General features: G+C 52.9%; 1 protein-coding gene across 1 annotated transcript in view; it reads left to right on the forward strand.

Annotated features, from left to right (window-relative positions):
• Positions 1–4,737: 4,737 nt before the first annotated feature.
• Positions 4,738–19,425, forward strand: part of TNKS (tankyrase) — a gene marked incomplete at its 5' end in the record, with an annotated part of 93,092 nt that continues 78,404 nt past the window's right edge. Inside the window, 2 exons of the mRNA XM_084266866.1 lie at positions 4,738–5,242; positions 11,126–11,350. Of these exons, the coding sequence (XP_084122992.1) occupies positions 4,738–5,242; positions 11,126–11,350 (730 nt within the window). The remainder of the gene's footprint in view (positions 5,243–11,125; positions 11,351–19,425) is intronic.

Raw genomic sequence — 19,425 nt, forward strand, 5'->3', positions numbered from 1 at the left:
GCGCCGGCACTGCCAGCCCCGCCGCGCCGCCCCGCTCGTTAACTGCCGCCGCCACCGCCCCGGCAGGGGCGGGACGCCGACACGGCCCGGCCCCCGCCAGCGCCGCCCCCGCGCCGGGCAGAGCCGGCCCCTGCGGCTGGACGGCGGGCCCCGGCCTGCTCGGGAACCCCCGCCCGCCCGGCACCGGGGGAGGAAGGGACGAGGCCCCCTGCCCCCTCCGGTCCGGCCCTGCCCGGAGAGCGGTGCCACGCCGGGGCGGAGGCCCGGCAGCGCTGCCAGACCGCGGGGTGAGCGGCGGGGCCGCAGCTTCCCTGTGCCCCCGGTGTGCAGTAGGAGCCACCGGCCAGGAGGTCTCGCCCTGCCCCGGGCTTGCTGCCGCGGAGTGCCAGCCAGAGCTGTTGTATTTGGAGCCCGGGAAGTTCCGCCCCAATGTGGGGAAGAACTTCTTCCTGGTGAGGGTGAGGGAGCCCTGGGACAGGCTGCCCAGGGGGTGTGGAGTCTCCTTGTCTGGAGAGATTCCAGCCCTGACCTGTCCCAGGGACCCTGCTTTGGCAGGGGGTTGGACCCCCTGGGCTCTGGAGGGCCCTTCCCAGCCCTGTGAGTCTGTGTTGCTGTGATTCCGTTACTGGGGACTGCCCACCCTGTGACACCCATGGGCACTGCAGATCCCCTCCGAAGCCAAAGCAGGCTCCCAGTTGCTCCACGATCTGCAGCAAGTGTAACCCCAAAGGCTGCTGCTCCACGCTGTCCTCTTGCTTCCCACAGGAAAACTGGATGAACCACTCCTCTGGGGATGCTCCCAGCAGCTGCTTGACTCAGCCAGCCGAAAAATACCAGGGAGGGAAGTGCTTATCTCCCATTTTCCTACTAGTAGAGGTCACATCTTGTGTTAAACATGTCTTTCTGACAGCACACAAGGGCAGCCGGGGAGGAGCTGGCCCACACAGGGCAAGCTTTGCCTGTCAAAACCCCCATCACCAAATCAGCAAATCAGCAGGGGCTGATTGCCTCCCCATGGGGGTGAGTAGCAGGAGCAGAGCCACACAGCACTAAACTTCAGTGAGCCCCTTTAGCTAGTGAATGGAGCTAAGCCAGAAAGAAACCCATGGTGAGCAGCGTGCTGGCACAAAGATGTCCCCGGTGCTCCTCATCTGAGGAGGAAAGCTCTGGTGCTTTCCCACATCCCTTACTTTCCATCCTGTAACCTCCAGCAGCCAGGTTTGGTGTCTCTTGGCTTCTTCCACACGTTCACTGTGGTCAAAGCTGTTGATTGTGAGTGGAAAGGGAAAGATTTCCTCAGAAAATGTGGGTTTTACTGATGGCTTCCCATCTGCTTGGGCAGAGGAGATGAGGTTCTCTAAACAGCACTTCCTTACTTCCTCTTGATTTACTCATCAGGATACTAGAAGTCCATTAAACATGAGTACCACACTGATTTTCAAGCCATTTCCTATTTGTTGGAGCTTAAAAATATTCAGAACACCCCCCCCCTTCCCAACCCCTTGTTACCCCCCCAAGCCCCTCTCCTAGCTGTCCCAGCCAGGGCTGAGAGGCAGGTGGCTGTAAAACTGCCAGGGGTGCTATAAAGCATTTTGTTTGGAAAAGATTAAAAAAGGAAATAAATTAATCCCATTTCGTTGGAATCCATTCTATGGCAGGGCTGCATTTGGAGTTCTTAATTTGAAATTGTGGCCCTGGAAAGTCTTATTGCTGGGGTTTCATTATTCAGCTGAAACCTGAGGTGCCTCTGCTTCACTGCAGCTGCATCATTAACAAGATGTCTATCTAAAGCACCTTCCTCCTGGGTCAGGGAAAAGACATGGAGTTACCTAGGGTGTTTTTAGAGCTGGATTCGGGGTTTAGTGGGACAAGAGGTGTGGATGTAATCAGCCACTCATGATGGGATGCCAACCCAAATTCAGCTCTACGTCAAGCTGGATGTGGGGGGTGCCATGAGCCCCTGCAGAGCTCATGGGCTCTGGTGTGGTCACAGAGGGAGGCTGGCATCCCCTTGGGAGACAGCTTGCCTGCCTTCCACATCAGTCCAGGTGTTAAAAACCACAGATTCCCACTTCAGCAAGAGCTGGTTTGCTGGGCACTGGGCTGACTCACAGCTTTCAACCTCTCTCCCCATGTTCCTCCTTGAGCTTAAGTAGGAATTTTGCCCAGAGCTGCATTCCTCACGCTCTCTTGCCCACTGTTTCTGCAGGGGTGATATGGATCTGCCCCAAGCTGTATGTAAATGGTGATGGCAGCATGTGAAGGGATCCTGGGCATGTTTTGGGCAGGGGACAGGTAAGGGTTGGGGTGGACAGTGCTGCTGCTTGCCTTATCTCTCTGGAGGGGAGCAATGCTCTTGTACGTGTGGGGCAGGGAGTTGGAGGCTTGGGGTAACTGGGGGCTGTGATGGGATAGGGACCCCCACCCAAAGGAGGGGGTCTGAAGAGGAGGTGCATCCCCAGAACCGCTTGGCATCACACACTGTGAAGCCCAGGGCCAGGCTGCACTTGGGCATAGACAAGCCTCAGACTGAATCCTAATCCCTTCTTTCTTCCCATGCACAGCTCTCACAGAATCCCAGACTGGTTTGGGCTGAAAGTGACCTCAAAGCCCATCTTGTTCCAACCCCCTGCCATGGTCAGGGACACCCCCTACCAGCCCAGGGTGCTCCATGCCCCATCCAACCTGTCCTTGAGCCCTGCCAGGGATCCAGGGGCTCCCACAGCCTCTCTGGACACCCAGTGCCAGGGCTTTCTCACCCCCAGTGTAAATAATTTCTTCTTAAGAGTCCCATCTAAACCCACCCTCTCTCAGTTTACAAACACCATCCCTTGTCCTGTTACTACAGGCCCTGGTGAAAACACCCTCCATCTTTCTTGTAAGTGCCCTTTATGTATTGAAAGGCCACAAGAAGCTCTCCCCAGCAGCAGCCTTCTCTTCTCCAGGCTGAGCCAGCCCAGCTCTCCCAGCCTGGCTCCAGAGCAGAGGGGCTCCAGTCCTCACATCATCCCACAGCTCCGTATCCTCCTTGTCCTGGGGACTCCTGAACTGGAGGCAGCGCTGCTGGGGGGTGTCTGTCACAGAGCAGAAGGTCAGAATCCCCCTTTCCCAGCCCTGTGGGTCCCGCTGCTGGGGACGCAGCCCAGGACACGGGGGGCTGGCTGGGCTGCCAGCACACAACACTGGCTCATGGCCCATGTCCACCATGAATCCCCAAAAGTTTACAAACATTGCTTATGTAACTTGATTTTTTCTCAGGCAGTAGAACCAGTCCTTTCACACCAGCACACCTCAGAACAGTTGCCTTGCCTGGGATTATGGGAAATACAGAGAGGGGCAAAGGACTGTGGTTTATTCACTGGCTGCCCTGTGAAAGGCGGGCAGTGGGAAGCCAGCAGCGAGCTCCAGCCCCTTCGAAGCCTGGCTGGAACCCCAGTATCCGCTGTGTGGGCTGGCCTGGGATGATGCTGGGGCCTTCCCTGCCACCCTCACCTTCCTGCTTCACCCCTGCACACCTGCATAGCGGGCTCCAGCAGCCGTGGTGGGCATGCAGGGCCCGGGCAGGACCTGCACCCAGGCAGGGCTTGGCTGGACAGGGTATGGCTTGCTTGGGTTCAGCTTGGCTCGGCTCGGCATGGCTTGGTTGGGATCAGCGCAGGGCTCACTTGGTTTTGGCTCAGCACAGGACGGCGTGGTACAGCTTGGGTGGGTTTGGCTTGGTTTGGCTCAGCTCAGTTTTTGCAGGGCTCAGTAAGGCTCTGCTTGGCTCAGTTCGGCTCTGCGTGGCTTGGTTTGGCTCAGCTCAGCCCGGCTCAGTTCAGCAGGGCTTGGTATGGCTCGGCTTGACTTGATACAGCTTGGCCTGGCTCAGCTCAGGTTGGTTTGGCACAGCTTGGTTCAGCTCAGCTCAGTTCAGCAGGGCTTGGTATGGCTCAGCTCGGCTCGGTACAGCTCGGCCTGGCTCTGTTCGGCTTGGCTCAGCCCAGGTTGGTTTGGCACGGCCTGGTTCAGCTCAGCTTTGTACGTCTCAGCTCAGCTCGGCTTGGCTCAGTACAGCTCAGCCTGTCTCCGTTCAGCTCAGCCTGGCTCCGTTCGGCTTGGCTCAGCTCAGGTTGGTTTGGCACAGCCTGGTTCAGCCCAGCTCAGTTCAGCAGGGCTTGGTATGGCTCAGCTCGGCTCGGTACAGCTCAGCCTGGCTCAGCCTGGTTCAGCCCCGCTCGGCTCAGCTCCATCTGTCTCCTCTCGCCTTGGCTCAGCTCAGCAGGGCTCGGCTCGGCCTGGCTCGGCTCGGCTCAGCTCAGTATGGCAGGCTCGGCTCAGTTCGGTTCCCCTCGGCTCGGCTCGGCAGGGCTCGGTACAGCTCGGCTGGGCTCCGTTCGCTTCGGCTCCGTTCGCTTCGGCTCGGCTTGGCTCCCTTCATCTCCATTCGGCTCCGTTCGGCTCCTCTCGGCTCCCTTCATCTCCATTCGGCTCCGTTCGGCTCCTCTCGGCTCCGTTCGGCTCCTCTCGGCCCGGCGACAAGCGGCGACCGCCAGGGGGCAGACACGAGCCTCTCCCCCCGCCGCGGGGCGGATCCCGGCAAGGCCGCGCCTCCTCCCGCCCCGCCCCGCTGCCGTCACGTCCGGGCGCCGCGCCTTGTGATTGGCCCGCCGCGGGCGGAAGCGTGGGCGGAGCCGCTGCCGTTGCCGCAGTGACGGGCCCGGGAGGGGGCCGGCGGGGGGAGGTAGGAGGGCGAAGATGGCGGCGCCGCCGCGTCGCTCCCAGCACCACCACCATCACCACCCGCCGCCCGGGCCGGCCTCGCCGCCGCCAGCCGCCGCCTCCCCGCCGCGCAGCCCCAGCCTCAGCCTGCCGCCGGCCGACCTGGCCCCCGCCGCGCAGCGCCGCAGCCTGGCCGGCCCCGAAGGCGAAGCGCCCGCCGACGCCGAGCGGCCCCCGGCCCCGGAGTGCGCGGAGGGCGCGGGGCCCGCAGCCCCGGGCCCGCCTCCGACGGGTTCCGGCGGCAGCTCCGGAGCTTCCTCCTCGTCCTCTTCTTCGTCCGCGTCGTCGTCGGTCGCGTCCAGCCCGGCGGCCGAGAGCCCCGAGGCGTCGGGCCCGGGCGCGGCGAGCGGCGCCTTCCGCGAGCTGCTGGAGGCCTGCCGCAATGGGGACGTGACGCGCGTCAAGCGCCTGGTGGACGCGGGCAACGTCAACGCCAAGGACATGGCGGGCCGCAAGTCCACGCCGCTCCACTTCGCCGCCGGTGGGTACCGGGGCCGGGAGGAGGAAGGGGGTGCAGCTCCCCGGGAGCGGCCGGGCCGGAGCAGCGGCCTGAGCGCAGGGCCCAGCCGCGTCTGGCCGCGGGTGGTGGGCAAGCAGCTGCGCCGTCTCCTTCCTTCCTTCCCCCCCAGTGCCGTCTCCTTCCCCCGTCCCGAGCGGGGTCAGAGAGCCCGGGGTTGGGAGGGAGGCCGTGCGACCCGCGGCCGGGGGCTTCTTCCTCTGGCTTTGACACACAAGCCGCGAGCTCCTGCACAGGATGTGAGGAGCTCAGGACGGTATTGGCTTGAAGTCAGGGCTTTGGTGTGTACTGTCGTGGCTCCTGATAGCTGGGGATGCCTGTGGTGGAGGCAAGCGTGGCTGGGTTCAGAGTGGATGCTCTGTAACTTCTTAGTCTTCTGCTGAGACACCTGTGCTGGTTGATCTGGGGGCTGGGGAAAGAGGCCAGTGGAACAGCTGAACTTGGGAGAAGTTACAGGTGTGTCCGGGAGAGAGTGTGCCTCTCACCACAGAGGTGTCAGTGTGGCCAGAAGTGAGGTCAGAAGAGCAGTTAACAGTGATGTCTGATACCAGCTGGATGTCAGCATGGCTTTCTGGCTGATTCCGGTTAGTGTGCTCCCTGTGCACTAAAGCTGGAGGAGGGAAGGGTTAGAGGAGATCTTAGGGGGAAGTTCTTTGCAGAGAGAGTGGTGAGGGGCTGGAAGGGGCTGCCCAGAGAGGGGGTGGGTGCCCCGTGTCTGGGAGTGTTCAAGGCCAGGTTGGCTGGGGCCCTGGGCAGGGTTGTGTATCTCCAGGCCTGGAGGTTGGTGTCCCTGCCTGTGGCAGGGGGTTGGAGCTCTGTGCTCCTTGGGGTCCCTCCCAACCCAGACCAGTCTGGGATTCTATGGAGAGTGTTTTGTGTGGGGTGTGGTGGTCTCTGGGGGCACAGGGTACATCAAATTCATGATAAAAGCAAAACGAGTGAGGTGTTTCAAGTCGTCAGCCCTAGCTCAGGGCTTGCGTGATCGCTGGTCAGGCCGAGGGGCTCTGTGACGTGTGCTGGAGGGGCTTGGGTTCTGTCTGGACTTCTAAGTGGTGCACTAGTACACATGCAGTCATTAAGACTGATTTAAGTGCAGATGTTATGACTTTAAATCACTGTGGTGAAATCAGAATAAAAATTCATGTCTCACGGCCCAGTGTTGCCTGTAACTCTGAACACTGGTGTTCAACTCCTCAGTCAAATAATTCTCTGTGAGATCAGAGGGGTTTGTTTTCCTTTTCAAAGCCCAGAAGGCATTTCCAGTGCCTCTAAGGGAACTCTTGGTCCTGAGCCTTTTCCTGTTCCTTCTTCTGATCCCTGAGTTCTGCCAGGGATAGTGTGACCTTAGCAAGTGGAGCTTAACATGCAGTGAGCTTCTGGAGTATGGAGGTGGGCTTGATTTTAGTGAACCCTGGTAGGATTGCATGTGTATGAAGTTGTTTTGGAAGGCTTGTCTCAAGTCTGCTCTGCTTCTTTTGAGTCAGGACTTAAAATTAGACCTTGCTGCTTCCCCTTAAGCTCTGAGATCTCAAGCTGTAATTTCAGTGCTGGTACCAGCTGTGGTGCTGCAGCTGCAGTAACAACTTCTGCTTTAGAGAGGAGCTGGACAAAGCTGAAGGGGATAAAGCTGTACAGAGAGTTCTTGGTGTCAGTGAGATGCTGCTGCAGAGGCAGTGGAAGGTGCTGCTTGTGGCCTGAGGAGAACAGCAGGTGAAGTTCCCCTACCTAGCAAATGGCTGTATCTTTTTTTCCAGATTTAAAGGCTTTCCTTTAGCTACTGTACATGTTTAATCTCAAATCACTGCAGTATGTCCTGTCCAAGTGGGTTTGACATCGAATGGCATCAGGCAGAGTTGGTGTTACAGAGATTTTGGGGTCTGGAAAGTCCTGTAAGCACATCACTTGGGCACAGCTGATCTTAGGCAGGATTTATCTGCCAGGAGGTTTGTTCTCCTCCTCATTTGAGGGCAGAAGGAGAAATAAATCTTGTTTGCTTATGATGAGTCTGCTGTGTATATAAAACTGTTCTGTGGATAACAGCTCATGTTTTATGAGCTGGATCTACGTGTCACTTGTACAGCTTTTGCTAGGGGAGCAGAGTTGGAGAGTGTGGCACACAGTGAGTGAACCCTTCAGTGACAAGAACCTGTCACTTCTGGTCTTCTGATTTGTGATAATGGAACTCTTCATTCTTCTTTTCCCAGTTTTGGGGTTAGCAGGGGTTTTGTGGGGGTTTTGGGGGATTTTTGTTTATTTTCCTCTCTCCCTAGCTCAGTCTGGTTTTCTCAGACATCCTCTTGGCAGCAACGCCAAAGTTAAGTGACTTCTACTGAAACATGGGAGGAGAACTTCCCTAATTCTAGTTTCTTTTAAAAACCACTAAGTTAGGGTTTTTGTAAGCTTTGTGAGGGTGCCAGCTTCAAAACCACCCTTATGTCCTTTTTTATGGCAGAAGGGAAGATAAAAGGGTGACTTCTGAGAGCACGTACGTGAGCTTGAGATAAGGTGTGAACTGAAATCTCTGTGATAAATTATTAAAGAAGCTAAGAATAGGTCTAAATCTGGCTCTAGAAGTCAGAGTGATCTGTCCATTATCTGCTTCCAGGTAAAATGTACAGAGCCACATCAAGTTGAAGCAACAGTGTTATCCAGGTTTTCTGTGTCTGGGATATCTGAGTGGAGGGGACCTGGTCCTTTGAGTCTGTGTCAAAATGTTGGCTGAATACATCCACCCTGCTTTGGTTTGGTATTAATAAGGCAGAAATTCGTGCTGAGGCCCTGCCAGGGTGAGAGGGGGATGTGGGAAGAGGTTAAACAAGGGATCATTATCCTCCCCTCCGACTGGGCTGCTCTTCAGCAGAGCCTCTCCTGAAACCCTGAATGTCTTTCAGGATGGGTAGTGATCAGCTTTTCCTTTGCAGGTGATTTGAGGGATTCTTCTGTAGAGGTACATCTGTTTGGAAATAGGAAAACTCATCTGCTGTGTGGTTTGCAGGATACTTGGGTCTCTGGTACCAGTGCAGGCTCTGGATGTTGTCCAGCAGCACTCAAGATCAAAGGAAGAAGCAGACTCTAAAGGCTTAGAGGCGATTGACTGACTTCAAAACACAACAAAGAAAGCAAGTGGAGGTATTAATCTTAATGCTTTTGCATCCAGGTTTTTTCAATAAAAAGAAGCTTATAACTAAAAAAGAAACCCAAACAGCTGTACTAGGCATGAGCAAAAGTGTGTTTGGGTGAAGGTTTTATCCATACAGAAGAGGATGTCTGGGAAAGAGTTATGCTTGCCCTCTTCCTGTATGCCTCCTCTGAACATTCTTCCTCCAGTTTGTAGCTCAAGAGCTAATTGGTTTCTACATGTTAGGAGAAGCTCTACTACTTCAGGAGTTCCACTGAGTAACTGGAGTGGTAACTGGTTGTAAAAGTAACTTGCTTTCTCTAGTTTTATCCACCCTCCTCACTGGAATATCCTGTGGTCTGCTTAATGACTCCTTTTCCTTGAGAGAAAACTTAATTGCTGGTGTTTGAACACAGTTACTGTGTGTTATGCCCCTCACCAGGAGCTGCTTTGGTAACAGACTTGTTTCTTCCCTTCTGAAGCAAGGTTTAGCCTTACAAAAGGGTATAATATATAGACATTTGTTGCTGACACCTTGATCCATATGTTTAGGCTGAGTCCTTGTTGGTAAATTGTTAGTAGTATCACCTCTTGTAGAGGTGGCTAAGTGGAGTCCTAGCTAACTTCTTCAGAGAGCTACAATCATAAGCTGGTCCAGTTCCACACCCATTTAAGAACTTTGTTATCATGAAGTTAGCCCCTCAGGTTCACAGGCAGTGTGTTCTTCTGGCTTTACAATTACTCTCTGCCTAGTGTCTGACCCAGGGATACTAAGAGTACTAATAGTGATTGCTGAACCATAGCTTAATGCCCCTTCCCCTACTGAGGAAGAAGAGGAGGATTCCAGAGTGGCTTTTGGGAGGTGTGGAATTGGGATCACAGGGTGGAGTGCTTTTGGTGGTATCAAGCTTGGAGAAACTTGATTTTAGGTGACTTGTTGGAGCATCAGTGATATTCCTTTTACTTCAGCTTGGGTCTATAGTAAAGATACTTGCTTGGGGGACTTGGTGCTCTAAGCATGCTTCTGGCTTTGCTAGTGATCACTGTTGGGACTAAATCATTTTATGGAGGCTACAATGCACAGCTATTCTTTGGAAGACTTCTGGAGTACACAGCTTGAGTCTAGAAGGCAAAGTGGTCTCACTGGGATTGGAGATACTCAGTGGTCAGAGAGAGCTGATCAAGTTGATTTATCAACTAGTGAGCTATTAGTCATAAAAACACGAGCTGCTCCAGCACATGCAGGTCAGATAAGCCACTGAGGAGGCAGAAGTAACATAACTAACTAATGAGTGTTCCCTGAGGGACAGCCAGGATGTAATCAAAAACTTACTACATGCTTCCACGCCACGCAGAGACCCAAGCTGACCTCTCTGCCTGCAGTACCACAGGTTAGCTTAAATTGCCCTGGAGAGCCTTGCTTCAGGTACTGCTGCAGTTGTCTGATAGGTCCTTGGCATGGGAGAGATGCCTGACCTTACTCAAACAGTTGGTTGTAAAGTTGCGTCACTGATTAGTTCTGCCTTGTGCAACTCGAAGCGGTGGTAGGAACAACTTTCAGCTGGATTCATATGGATAGAATGGAGAGTGCAGGTTGTGTGGTCAGTTAGGAAACATCCTGGCAGCCTCATGGGCTCGGAGCCTGCGAAGGGCAGGATTGGTGTGGGAAAAGATCAATTACTGGCCTGTGGAAATCTTTCTTATGTGTGTTTGCAGCACGTGAACTCGTAGTGTGATAAGGGTATCGCTTCCTGGGAGCTCAGGCTTGGGCTGGAATTACAACTGGGGCTGTTCAGCCTGGAGAGAAGCAGCCTGAGAGGGGATCTGATCAATGGGGATCAATAGCTGAAGGGTGGCACACAGGGGGACATGGGCAGCCTCTTCTCAGGGTCTGTGGGGACAGGACAAGGGCCGATGGCCTCAAGTTGGAGCCCGGGAAGTTCCGTCCCAGTCTGGGGAAGAACTTCTTCCTGGTGAGGGTGAGGGAGCCCTGGGCCAGGCTGCCCAGGGGGTGTGGAGTCTCCTTGTCTGGAGAGATTCCAGCTCTGACCTGTCTTAGGGAGCCTGCTTTGGCAGGGGCTTGGACCCCATGGGCTCTGGAGAGCCCTTCCAACCCCTGTGATTCAGTGATTCTCTTTCTCTGTGCCTGGCAAGTCGTTGGCTTGCAGGGTATGGCAGTGCTTTGTGTGAGGTTTGAGAACCTCAAACCTTTCTGTGGCTGGTTCAGGAGCATTGTGCTGCAGCCTGGTTATGTAGTCACTGGTCTAAGAAGTGGCAGCTGCTTTGTTGTTTCTCTTGAGCTTCGTGTTTACCTTCTAGAAGGCAAATAATGTCACAGAACTACACAAGGCTTTGTGTTAGAAGGGACCTCAAAGATGATGTAGTTCCAGCCCCCTGCCATGGGCAGGGACACCCTCACCAACCCAGGCTGCCCATCTAATCCAGCCTTGAGCCCTGCCAGAAATCCAGGGGCTCCCACAGCCTCTCTGTGTACCCTGTGCCAGGGCCTCTCCATGTCTTCAGTTACAGTTTCCATCTGTGGAGTTAATACAATCTCTGATGGAAATTCACTTGCTGCAGCATTTAATTGTGTGGTGAAATGATCTAAGAAATGTAAGAGGGACGTGAACAGTATTATTTGTCTGTACATTGGATTCAGAGTGAGCAGTTTGAAATATCAAATCATGTTGTTTTATCAGACAATTGAGCAGAAATATGTTCTCTCCCAGGTTTTGGAAGGAAGGATGTTGTAGAGCACTTGCTACAGACAGGAGCCAATGTTCATGCTCGTGACGATGGAGGGCTGATACCCCTGCACAACGCCTGTTCTTTCGGTCACGCTGAAGTGGTTAGCCTGTTGCTGTGTCAAGGGGCAGACCCCAACGCTCGAGACAATTGGAACTATACCCCTCTGCATGAGGCTGCTATCAAGGGGAAGATAGATGTGTGTATTGGTAAGTAGCTCACACTTCTTCGATCAAAACCTTGACAGATATGTGTGTTGTGCCATTGTAGCTGTTGATGTGTTGACCTCAAGGTGAAAGATATTGCTGGTTCTTAAATGATAACTGCTTTTAGGTTTAATAAGTCATTTAAGACTTTTTCATGGTGTATAATGCAAGCTTTATTGAACTTACATCTGAAAAAACAACCTGGGGAGGATGGGTAAAGTCTCCTCATCTATTAAATTACAATATTCAAGATCCAAATGTGGAAATTTGTCTTGGACTCTCCCAAGGGAAACAAACTCTATGAGGTAAAGTCTTTGCTTTTATGAGCTGCTCTGGGTGTTGCCATGGTGGTTAGGAAGCTGGTTAACCTTCTGTTCTCTACAGTACAGGGAAACATCTTGTTGGGTAGGGAGGCTCTTCAGAGGGATCTGAACAGGCTGGACCCATGGGCTGAGACCAATGGGATGAGGCTCAACAAGGCCAAGGGCAGAGTGCTGCACATGGGACACAACAACCCCAAGCAGGGCTACAGGCTGGGGCAGAGCGGCTGGAGAGCTGCTGGGGAGAAGGACCTGGGGGTGCTGGGTGACTGAACAGGAGCCAGCAGTGTGCCCAGGTGGCCAAGAAGGCCAAGGGCATCCTGGCTTGTGTCAGAGCCAGCGTGGCCAGCAGGTGTGGGGAGGGGATTGTGCCCCTGGGCTGGGCACTGGGGAGGCTGCACCTCGAGTGCTGGATCCAGTTCTGGGCCCCTGACTCCAAGAAGGACCTGGAGGTGCTGGAGCCTGTCCAGAGAAGGGCAACCAGGCTGGGGAAGGGGCTGGAGGGCAAAACCTCTAAGGAGCAGCTGAGGGAGCTGGGGGTGTTGAGCCTGGAGAAGAGGAGGCTGAGGGGAGACCTTCTCCCCACCTCCACTGCCCTGCCAGGAGGGTGCAGAGAGGTGGGCGATGGTCTCTTCAGCCAGGGGACAGGAGATGGGACGAGGGGGAATGGGCTGAAGCTGCCCCAGGGCAGGGTCAGCTCAGCTGGGAGGGAAAAGTTCTTCCCTGGCAGAGTTGTGGGACTGTGGCACAGGCTGCCCAGGGAGGGGGCAGAGGGGGGAGATGAGGTACTGAGAGATCTGGGTCAGCACAGGACAGGGACGGTTGGACTCGATGATCTTTAAAGGCCTTTTCCAACCTGGTGATTCTGTGATACTTCTTTGGAGCTTTCCAGTACAAGCTACAGGACACTGTTGCTCACCAGGGTTATATATCTTCAGCATGTGTGCTGGAGCCAAAGCAATTTCAAATAGAACTGAACACTTCAATCATTTTAAATGTGTCTAGAACATATAAAGAGCTCTTCAGTCAGGATGTCTTTAACTTCTACATGTTTTCTCACTCAGTATTCCTTTTTCTAAATGGAACTTCTGTTTTTAACTTAGTGATTCTGGTTCTTCTCACATCTACTGACCTGAATAAAACTGTCTGAATAAAATGTTGTTTTTATCAAAAGTGGAAAGGAAAGCTTGATTTTTAGGAACCTCGGTTAACATTCTGAGGTTTAGGCTGGGTGTCAGGAAGAGGTTCTGTGCTGAGAGGGGGGTCGGGCGCTGGCACAGGCTCCCCAGGGAAGGGGTCCCAGCCCCGAGCTGGGCTGAGGGCAAGAAGCGTCTGGCCGCTGCGCTCAGTGCCCTGCGCTGCCTGGGCTGGGCTGTGTGGAGCCAGGAGTGGGACTGATGGGCCTGAGGGGGCCCTCCCAGCTCAGGGGCTTCTGGAGTCTATATATGGTGGAGTTTAGGCTGGTGGGTACAAACCCTGGCACTGGGAAGCTTCTGTGGCAGCAAGAAGTGTACGCGATGAAAGCTGCTTGGGTATCCACAAACTCCTACCCAAGAAACCAAAAGGCAGCAAACAACTGATCTGATGTCTTGGCCTCCTGTTTTTCTGCTTTTGTAGTGTCATTAGAGGGTAGGAACTGAAAGGGACAGAATGCAAAGGTGCTGAGGGAGAATTATGGGCTGCAACTCCCTGCAGTGGCAGTTGCTGCTGTGTCCCAAGCCTGGAAGTGTCAGAGAGCATGGTGGGTGGGAAGCAGCGCTCGGCTGTTTGCTGATTGTCTCTTATGATATATTTAGTCACTACAGGTTTGTTTAGTTGCTAATTGATTCCACTTGGAAGTGCTCTTTGCTATAAGTGATCAATTTTTTGGACTAAATATATTGAAGCATTAAAACCAACCGTTAGATAGTTTTCTGTGGTGCTCAGGGCTTCTAGGATTGCTTCATCTGTCAGGAAGATGCGTTTTCTGTGTCAGGCTGGCTTTGAGGGCTGATGAAGAGCAGTATTGTTCCTCAGTGCTGTGTTTGCTCATGGAATAATGAATGAACGGGGTGCAGAGCGTGCTTGGAGGAATGGAATGGAAGTCAGGGTACTTCTGCAGGCTGGTCTGGGGAGAAGGATGATCTGTTTAATCACACAGTTGTAGGGGTTGGAAGGGACCTTGAGCGATTGAGTTCAACCTCCTGGCAGCAGCAGAGGGGCTTCACTGGGGCGGCAGCGGCGGTGGCTTCATTGGGGAGGCAGCAGCAGCACACGTAGCAGATGCTCAGACACTATGAATGGTTTGAGTGTATCCTCCTTTCTTCTGGCAATCAGCATTTTGGGAACCTGGCAAAGGGGAGGCTGCATCCCAACTGCAGTGCACAGCTCGTTATGTATAAAATTATTGGAAGAGATCTAATAGCTTGGGTGCTGCTGCGCTTTTTGGCTTTGAAGGTGCTCTGTGACAAAAGAATTTTGCCATTTAATAGCCTCAAAGGAAAACATCCCTTCCTTTCCTTTAAAGCATCATTCTTGATGCCTTTTGCTTCAGGCCCTGCAGGATTTAGTGAGAAGTATTGAACAGTCGTTTCTATTTGCACCTTGCACATCCTGAGGGATTTTATAGGCCTTTTTCTTTCCTTCCCTCAGATGTCTCTTGTTCAAGCTGAAAATATTAGTTTTCTGTTGTCACCTGCTTGAATGTTCTGTTATTTTTGTCCCATTTTATTTTTCCTGGAGGGTGAGGGGTTGGGATGGGGGGACAGACATCAAATCTGGGTGTAGTCTGATGGGGAATAGCTCCAAGGTATTTCCCAGATGGTAGTGGCTCCTTTAAAAGGTGCATTTGTGACATGCAGGGTGCTTTATTTGATATAAAATCTAGGCTAAAAATAGCCCCACAGCAGCTCTGCTTATGCAGTCTGTCCAGGCTTGCTTTGCCCTCCCTGGTGTGTGGTTCTGCAGAGGTTTCTGTCTTTACGTGGGTCTCCAGTTGGAAGTGAACTCAGGTGTGATTCACCTGCCTAGTTTTTAAGGGCATCCTTCACAAGTATGTAAATAGCCTGGAGAAGAGGAGCCTGAGGGGTGACCTCATCACTGTCTATCAATATGTGAAGGGTGAGAGTCAGGAGGCTGGAGCCAGGCTCTGCTCAGGGGTGGCAGTGACAGGACCAGGGGCAGCGGGTGCAGCTGGAGCAGAGGAGGTTCCATGGGAACATAAGGAGGAACTTTTTCCCTGTGAGGGTGAGGGAGCCCTGGGCCAGGCTACCCAGAGAGGCTGCGGAGTCTCCTTCTCTGGAGACATTCAAACCCTCCTGGATGTGTCCCTGTGGGATTTAGTCTGGGTGATCCCACTCTGGCAGGGGGTGGGACTGGATGAGCTTTCAAGGTCCCTTCCAACCCCAAACATTCTCTGATTCTGTGAAACCATGAGTGTCATCCATACCCTGATTTATGGCTCTGAATATACATGGTACTTCAGTAGTTTTAGGGAAATAAGACTCGAGCTACTGCAAAACTCCTTTCAACACTGTGCAAAACTGTAACAGGTTTTAAATGAACTTTAGTCCATGTAGTGCTGAGGATCCATCAGGAGTTACTAAATATGTCATTACACTGATGCTCTTACTGCCTTCCTTTGGGCTAGCTATAAAATTCCCTGCAAAGATCCCGTGGCACGATGAATTTACTGTCCCGGTGCTAAGAAGCAATCTTTAATGGCAGTGTCAAGGTGCTTTTGTCTCTCCTTTTGAACCAGAGAATTTCTATGGAAGTTTTCTGGGGCTATTTTCCTCCCCCCGTCCCATCACCCTTTTGCACTTGAAAGATCCACCAGGCAAGTGAATTAAAGCTTTTTGCTACACTATTGGGTTTTCCAACATAGGGGTCCTGCCTTTAGCATGGGTGTCCCTGCTGTTTAAATGTCTCCTTGTTAACATGGCTAAACATGTTTCCTCAGGACCTGAGGAGGATTCATTAGCCAGCGTCTTCTGCTATTGCTTATCTTTAGGGTGAGATAATAGGAGGGAATGTAGAATCCCAGACTGCATTAGGTTGTAAGGGACCTTCAGAGCCCATCCAGTCCCACCCTGCAGTGAGCAGGGACATCTTCACTAGAGCAGGGTGCTCAGAGCCCCATCCAGCCTGACCCTGAATGTCTCCAGGGATGGAGCCTCCACCACCTCTCTGGGCACCCTGGGCCAGTGTCTCAGCACCCTCAGAGAGAAGAGCTTCTTCCTAATGCCCAATCTAAACCTCCCTTTTCTAGTTTAAACCCATCCACCCTCATCCCATCGCTCCATGCCCTCAGGAACTGTTCTTCCCCAGCTTCCTACAGGATTGGAGGCCAGAAAGGCTCCATCTCCCCAACGAGAAGGTGTCAGTCTGACATCTGAAATCAGATTTCCTAGCAAAGGTTCATCAGTGAACATCACCCCTCGTCCTGTCGCTCCATGCCCTTGGGAACAGGGGTACAAGATGTGACCCCTGCTGCAAGGCAGGCAAACTGTCAGGATTAAAATAATCTACAAAAGGCAGTTTATGAGTAGAACTACTTGCAGAAATGCTAATCTAGCTATAAAAGTTAGAGCTGTGTCTGATTTTACTGCCTGAAAAGTAATAACTGGAATAAATAAGTGTTACCCAAGAGCCAGACTGTGCAGTAGCCAGTTCTTTTGGGAGGTGGGACAGGCAGGAGGAATGTCAGCACCTTAACTGGAAAACGATTACAGTGACTGTGGAGTTTAGCTGCTGGATTGACAAGTCTGAAGCAGACATCTCAGGAGGAGGATGCTGGTAGCTGAGGAAGAGGAGGGTGTTGGTAACTGAGGTATATGGGGAGCTGGCAACACACACTCTTTGTTGGAGAGGTGTACTGGATTCCTAAAGATCCTCTGGGAACAGGGCTTCCAGAAGGAAGCTTGGAGTCCAAGAGGCATCCCAGGAATCTGATATTCAGAGGCTTGTAAAATCCCTGCCAAGTGAATACTTCCCAATACTGTGTGTGAGATGTTTAACCATTGCTGCTGTCTGTAAGATTCCTAAATATTGTTAATATTCCCACTCTGCCTGTTGAGGGACAGAGCTGGAGAGCTGTTGCCTGTGTACAGTGGGAGGATGGTGCCTTATGTTTGGACGACTTAACCTGTGGGACAGAACTTTAGGCTGGAACCATGTGCTGGAAAAGTGAGTTCTGCTCTGTGCTAGGAGGACACAGATGAACCCCACGATGGGGAGAGACCCTGTCTGTGGGCTGTGTTCACCTCTGTTCCACGCAGAACTGTTCTACTGTGATTTGATAATGCTTAAGGCCAGGCAGTCCTGGTTAATGGTGTCTGTCTCTGATCTGTTCAGATATGCAGAATAAAAATCCTGGGTACTAGTAATGCTTATTACTCAGATACTGACCAAAGCCAAACCTGTTACTGTGGAAGCTGGCTCATCAGACCACCCAGCCTTGAGAAAAGAAGCCTGAGAGGGGATCTGATCAATGGGGATCAATAGCTGAAGGGTGGCACACAGGGGGACATGGGCAGCCTCTTCTCAGGGTCTGTGGGGACAGGACAAGGGCCGATGGCCTCAAGTTGGAGCCTGGGAAGTTCCGCCCCAATGTGGGGAAGAACTTCTTCCTGGTGAGGGTGAGGGAGCCCTGGGCCAGGCTGCCCAGGGGGTGTGGAATCTCCTTGTCTGGAGAGATTCCAGCCCTGACCTGTCCTAGGGACCCTGCTTTGGCAGGGGTTGGACCCCATGGGCTCTGGAGGGCCCTTCCCACCCCTGTGAGTCTGTGATGCTGTGATTCTGTTGGTGACCACTCCTGAACTCTTGTGGTCTGTTTCTGCTCTGTGAGGGATGGCGTGTGCATGGCACCACGCTGCTTTGAGCAGCAAATGGTTTTAAATCCTACACACACACCGTTGTTCAGAGACCTGATATGTTTGTGTGCTCGTATTGTTTCTTCATGGAGTCTCTCTCAAACGAAGCTGTGTGATAACTACTGTAGGATGACAATCCCAGAACCCCCAGAGCTGGGAGGGCCCCCTCAGGCCCATCAGTCCCACTCCTGGCTCCACACAGCCCAGCCCAGGCAGCGCAGGGCACTGAGCGCAGCGGCCAGACGCTTCTTGCCCTCAGCCCAGCTCGGGGCTGGGACCCCTTCCCTGGGGAGCCTGTGCCAGCGCCCGACCCCCCTCTCAGCACAGAACCTCTTCCTGACACCCAGCCTGACCCTCCCCTGGTGCAGCTTCTTGCATGTGTTCAGTGGAAGAATACTTTTGCTTCCTTACTGGAGTTCTTGGTCATGGTTTTAAATCGCTTCATGTCCACTAACCATGTGTTCAAGTTTCTGAATGTGAATGCCACAGAGATGCTTGGGCTGGCCATTACTGTGTCTCCCACTGCCTAAGTCTATAGTTCAGGCTTCCCTTACTGAAAGGGACCTGAGAATAAAGCTGCCTTCTCTGTGAGCTGGTGGGGGTGGAGGAACCCATGGGTGCAATCCCACATTGGTGACTTGGAGCCATTGTAATGCTGCTGTCACCATAACAATGGGCTGGAGTGAGACACAACAGGGCTTTTGTCAGAAGGGACTGCAGAAGACAGTGGTGTTATCCACCACACCGTGGCATGCACATGCAGTGCTGCCTGGTGGGTGCTGGCAGAAGGACAGAACAGTGGTGGATTATGAAATCTATGTGAAGATACCTCCACAGTGTGTGAGAGCTTAATGTGCTGCAGCCTCCAGGACTGATTTATAGGGGAAAATTCCAAAGTGAGGTGGGCTTTCTAGCTGCGAGGGCTCCAGGTAGTCCTCTGCTGGCATTTTGTGTCTGCACATGTAGCTGTGATAGACACTTCATGAAGATGATCTCTTGGGGAGCAGTGTAAGTCACCCAGGGGTGCTGGGAATAAATAAGCCGATCATTTACCCAAGGTGAAAGTGCCCTACCACAACGTTTTTGAGAGGACCAAGCACTGAGCTGCATTAATCCTGAGGTTAATCCCTCTTCAAAACCAAAATTAACACTAAACTTGCTAGCAGGGAGGAAGATGCTTTGAAAAGAAGCCCTACTTCAGGTGGGGAAGGCTTGTCTGCAGGGTTACACCATGAAATGACTTCTTGTATCTGGAACTGGTGGTGCTGAAGACTTGTCAACCTGTGACCTTACTGTGCTGCTTAGTGTCCTTAAGGTTGTCGTTATGGTATTTCTGTTGCTAAAAGTTGATGGAAATTCAACTTAATGGAAACAGGTTGAGAAAGGTGGCCTTGCCTGGAGTTTCAGTGTCTATTTTAGGAGCAGCCTGTCTTTGATAGGTCAAAAATGTATCAACAGTTAAAGTGCTACAACCTGTCTGCGGGTCTTAAACTTAGTCCAAGTTTTATTTCTTTTTTCCTAAAATTCTGTGTCAAGAAAGCCAATCACAGAATCCCAGAATCATAGGGGTGGGAAGGGCCCTCCAGAGCCCATTGAGTCCAACCCCCTGCCAAAGCAGGGACCCTGGGACAGGTCGGGGCTGGAAAGTCTCCAGAGAATCACCGAATCCCAGACTGGTCTGGGTTGGGAGGGACCCCAAGGAGCACAGAGCTCCAACCCCCTGCTACAGGCAGGGACACCAACCTCTAGGCCTGGAGCAGGAGCCACTGCTGGCTCATGGGAAGTGTCTCCCCCACCAGAACCCCCAGGTCCTTCTCAGCAGGGCTGCTCCCCAGGAGCTCTTCTCCCAGTCTGTATCTGTGTCTGGGATTCTTCTGGCCCAAGTGCAAGACCTGACACTTGGCAG

This window comes from Gallinula chloropus, assembly GCF_964237585.1.
Source record: "Gallinula chloropus genome assembly, chromosome: 7".
NCBI classification, from domain to species: domain Eukaryota; kingdom Metazoa; phylum Chordata; class Aves; order Gruiformes; family Rallidae; genus Gallinula; species Gallinula chloropus.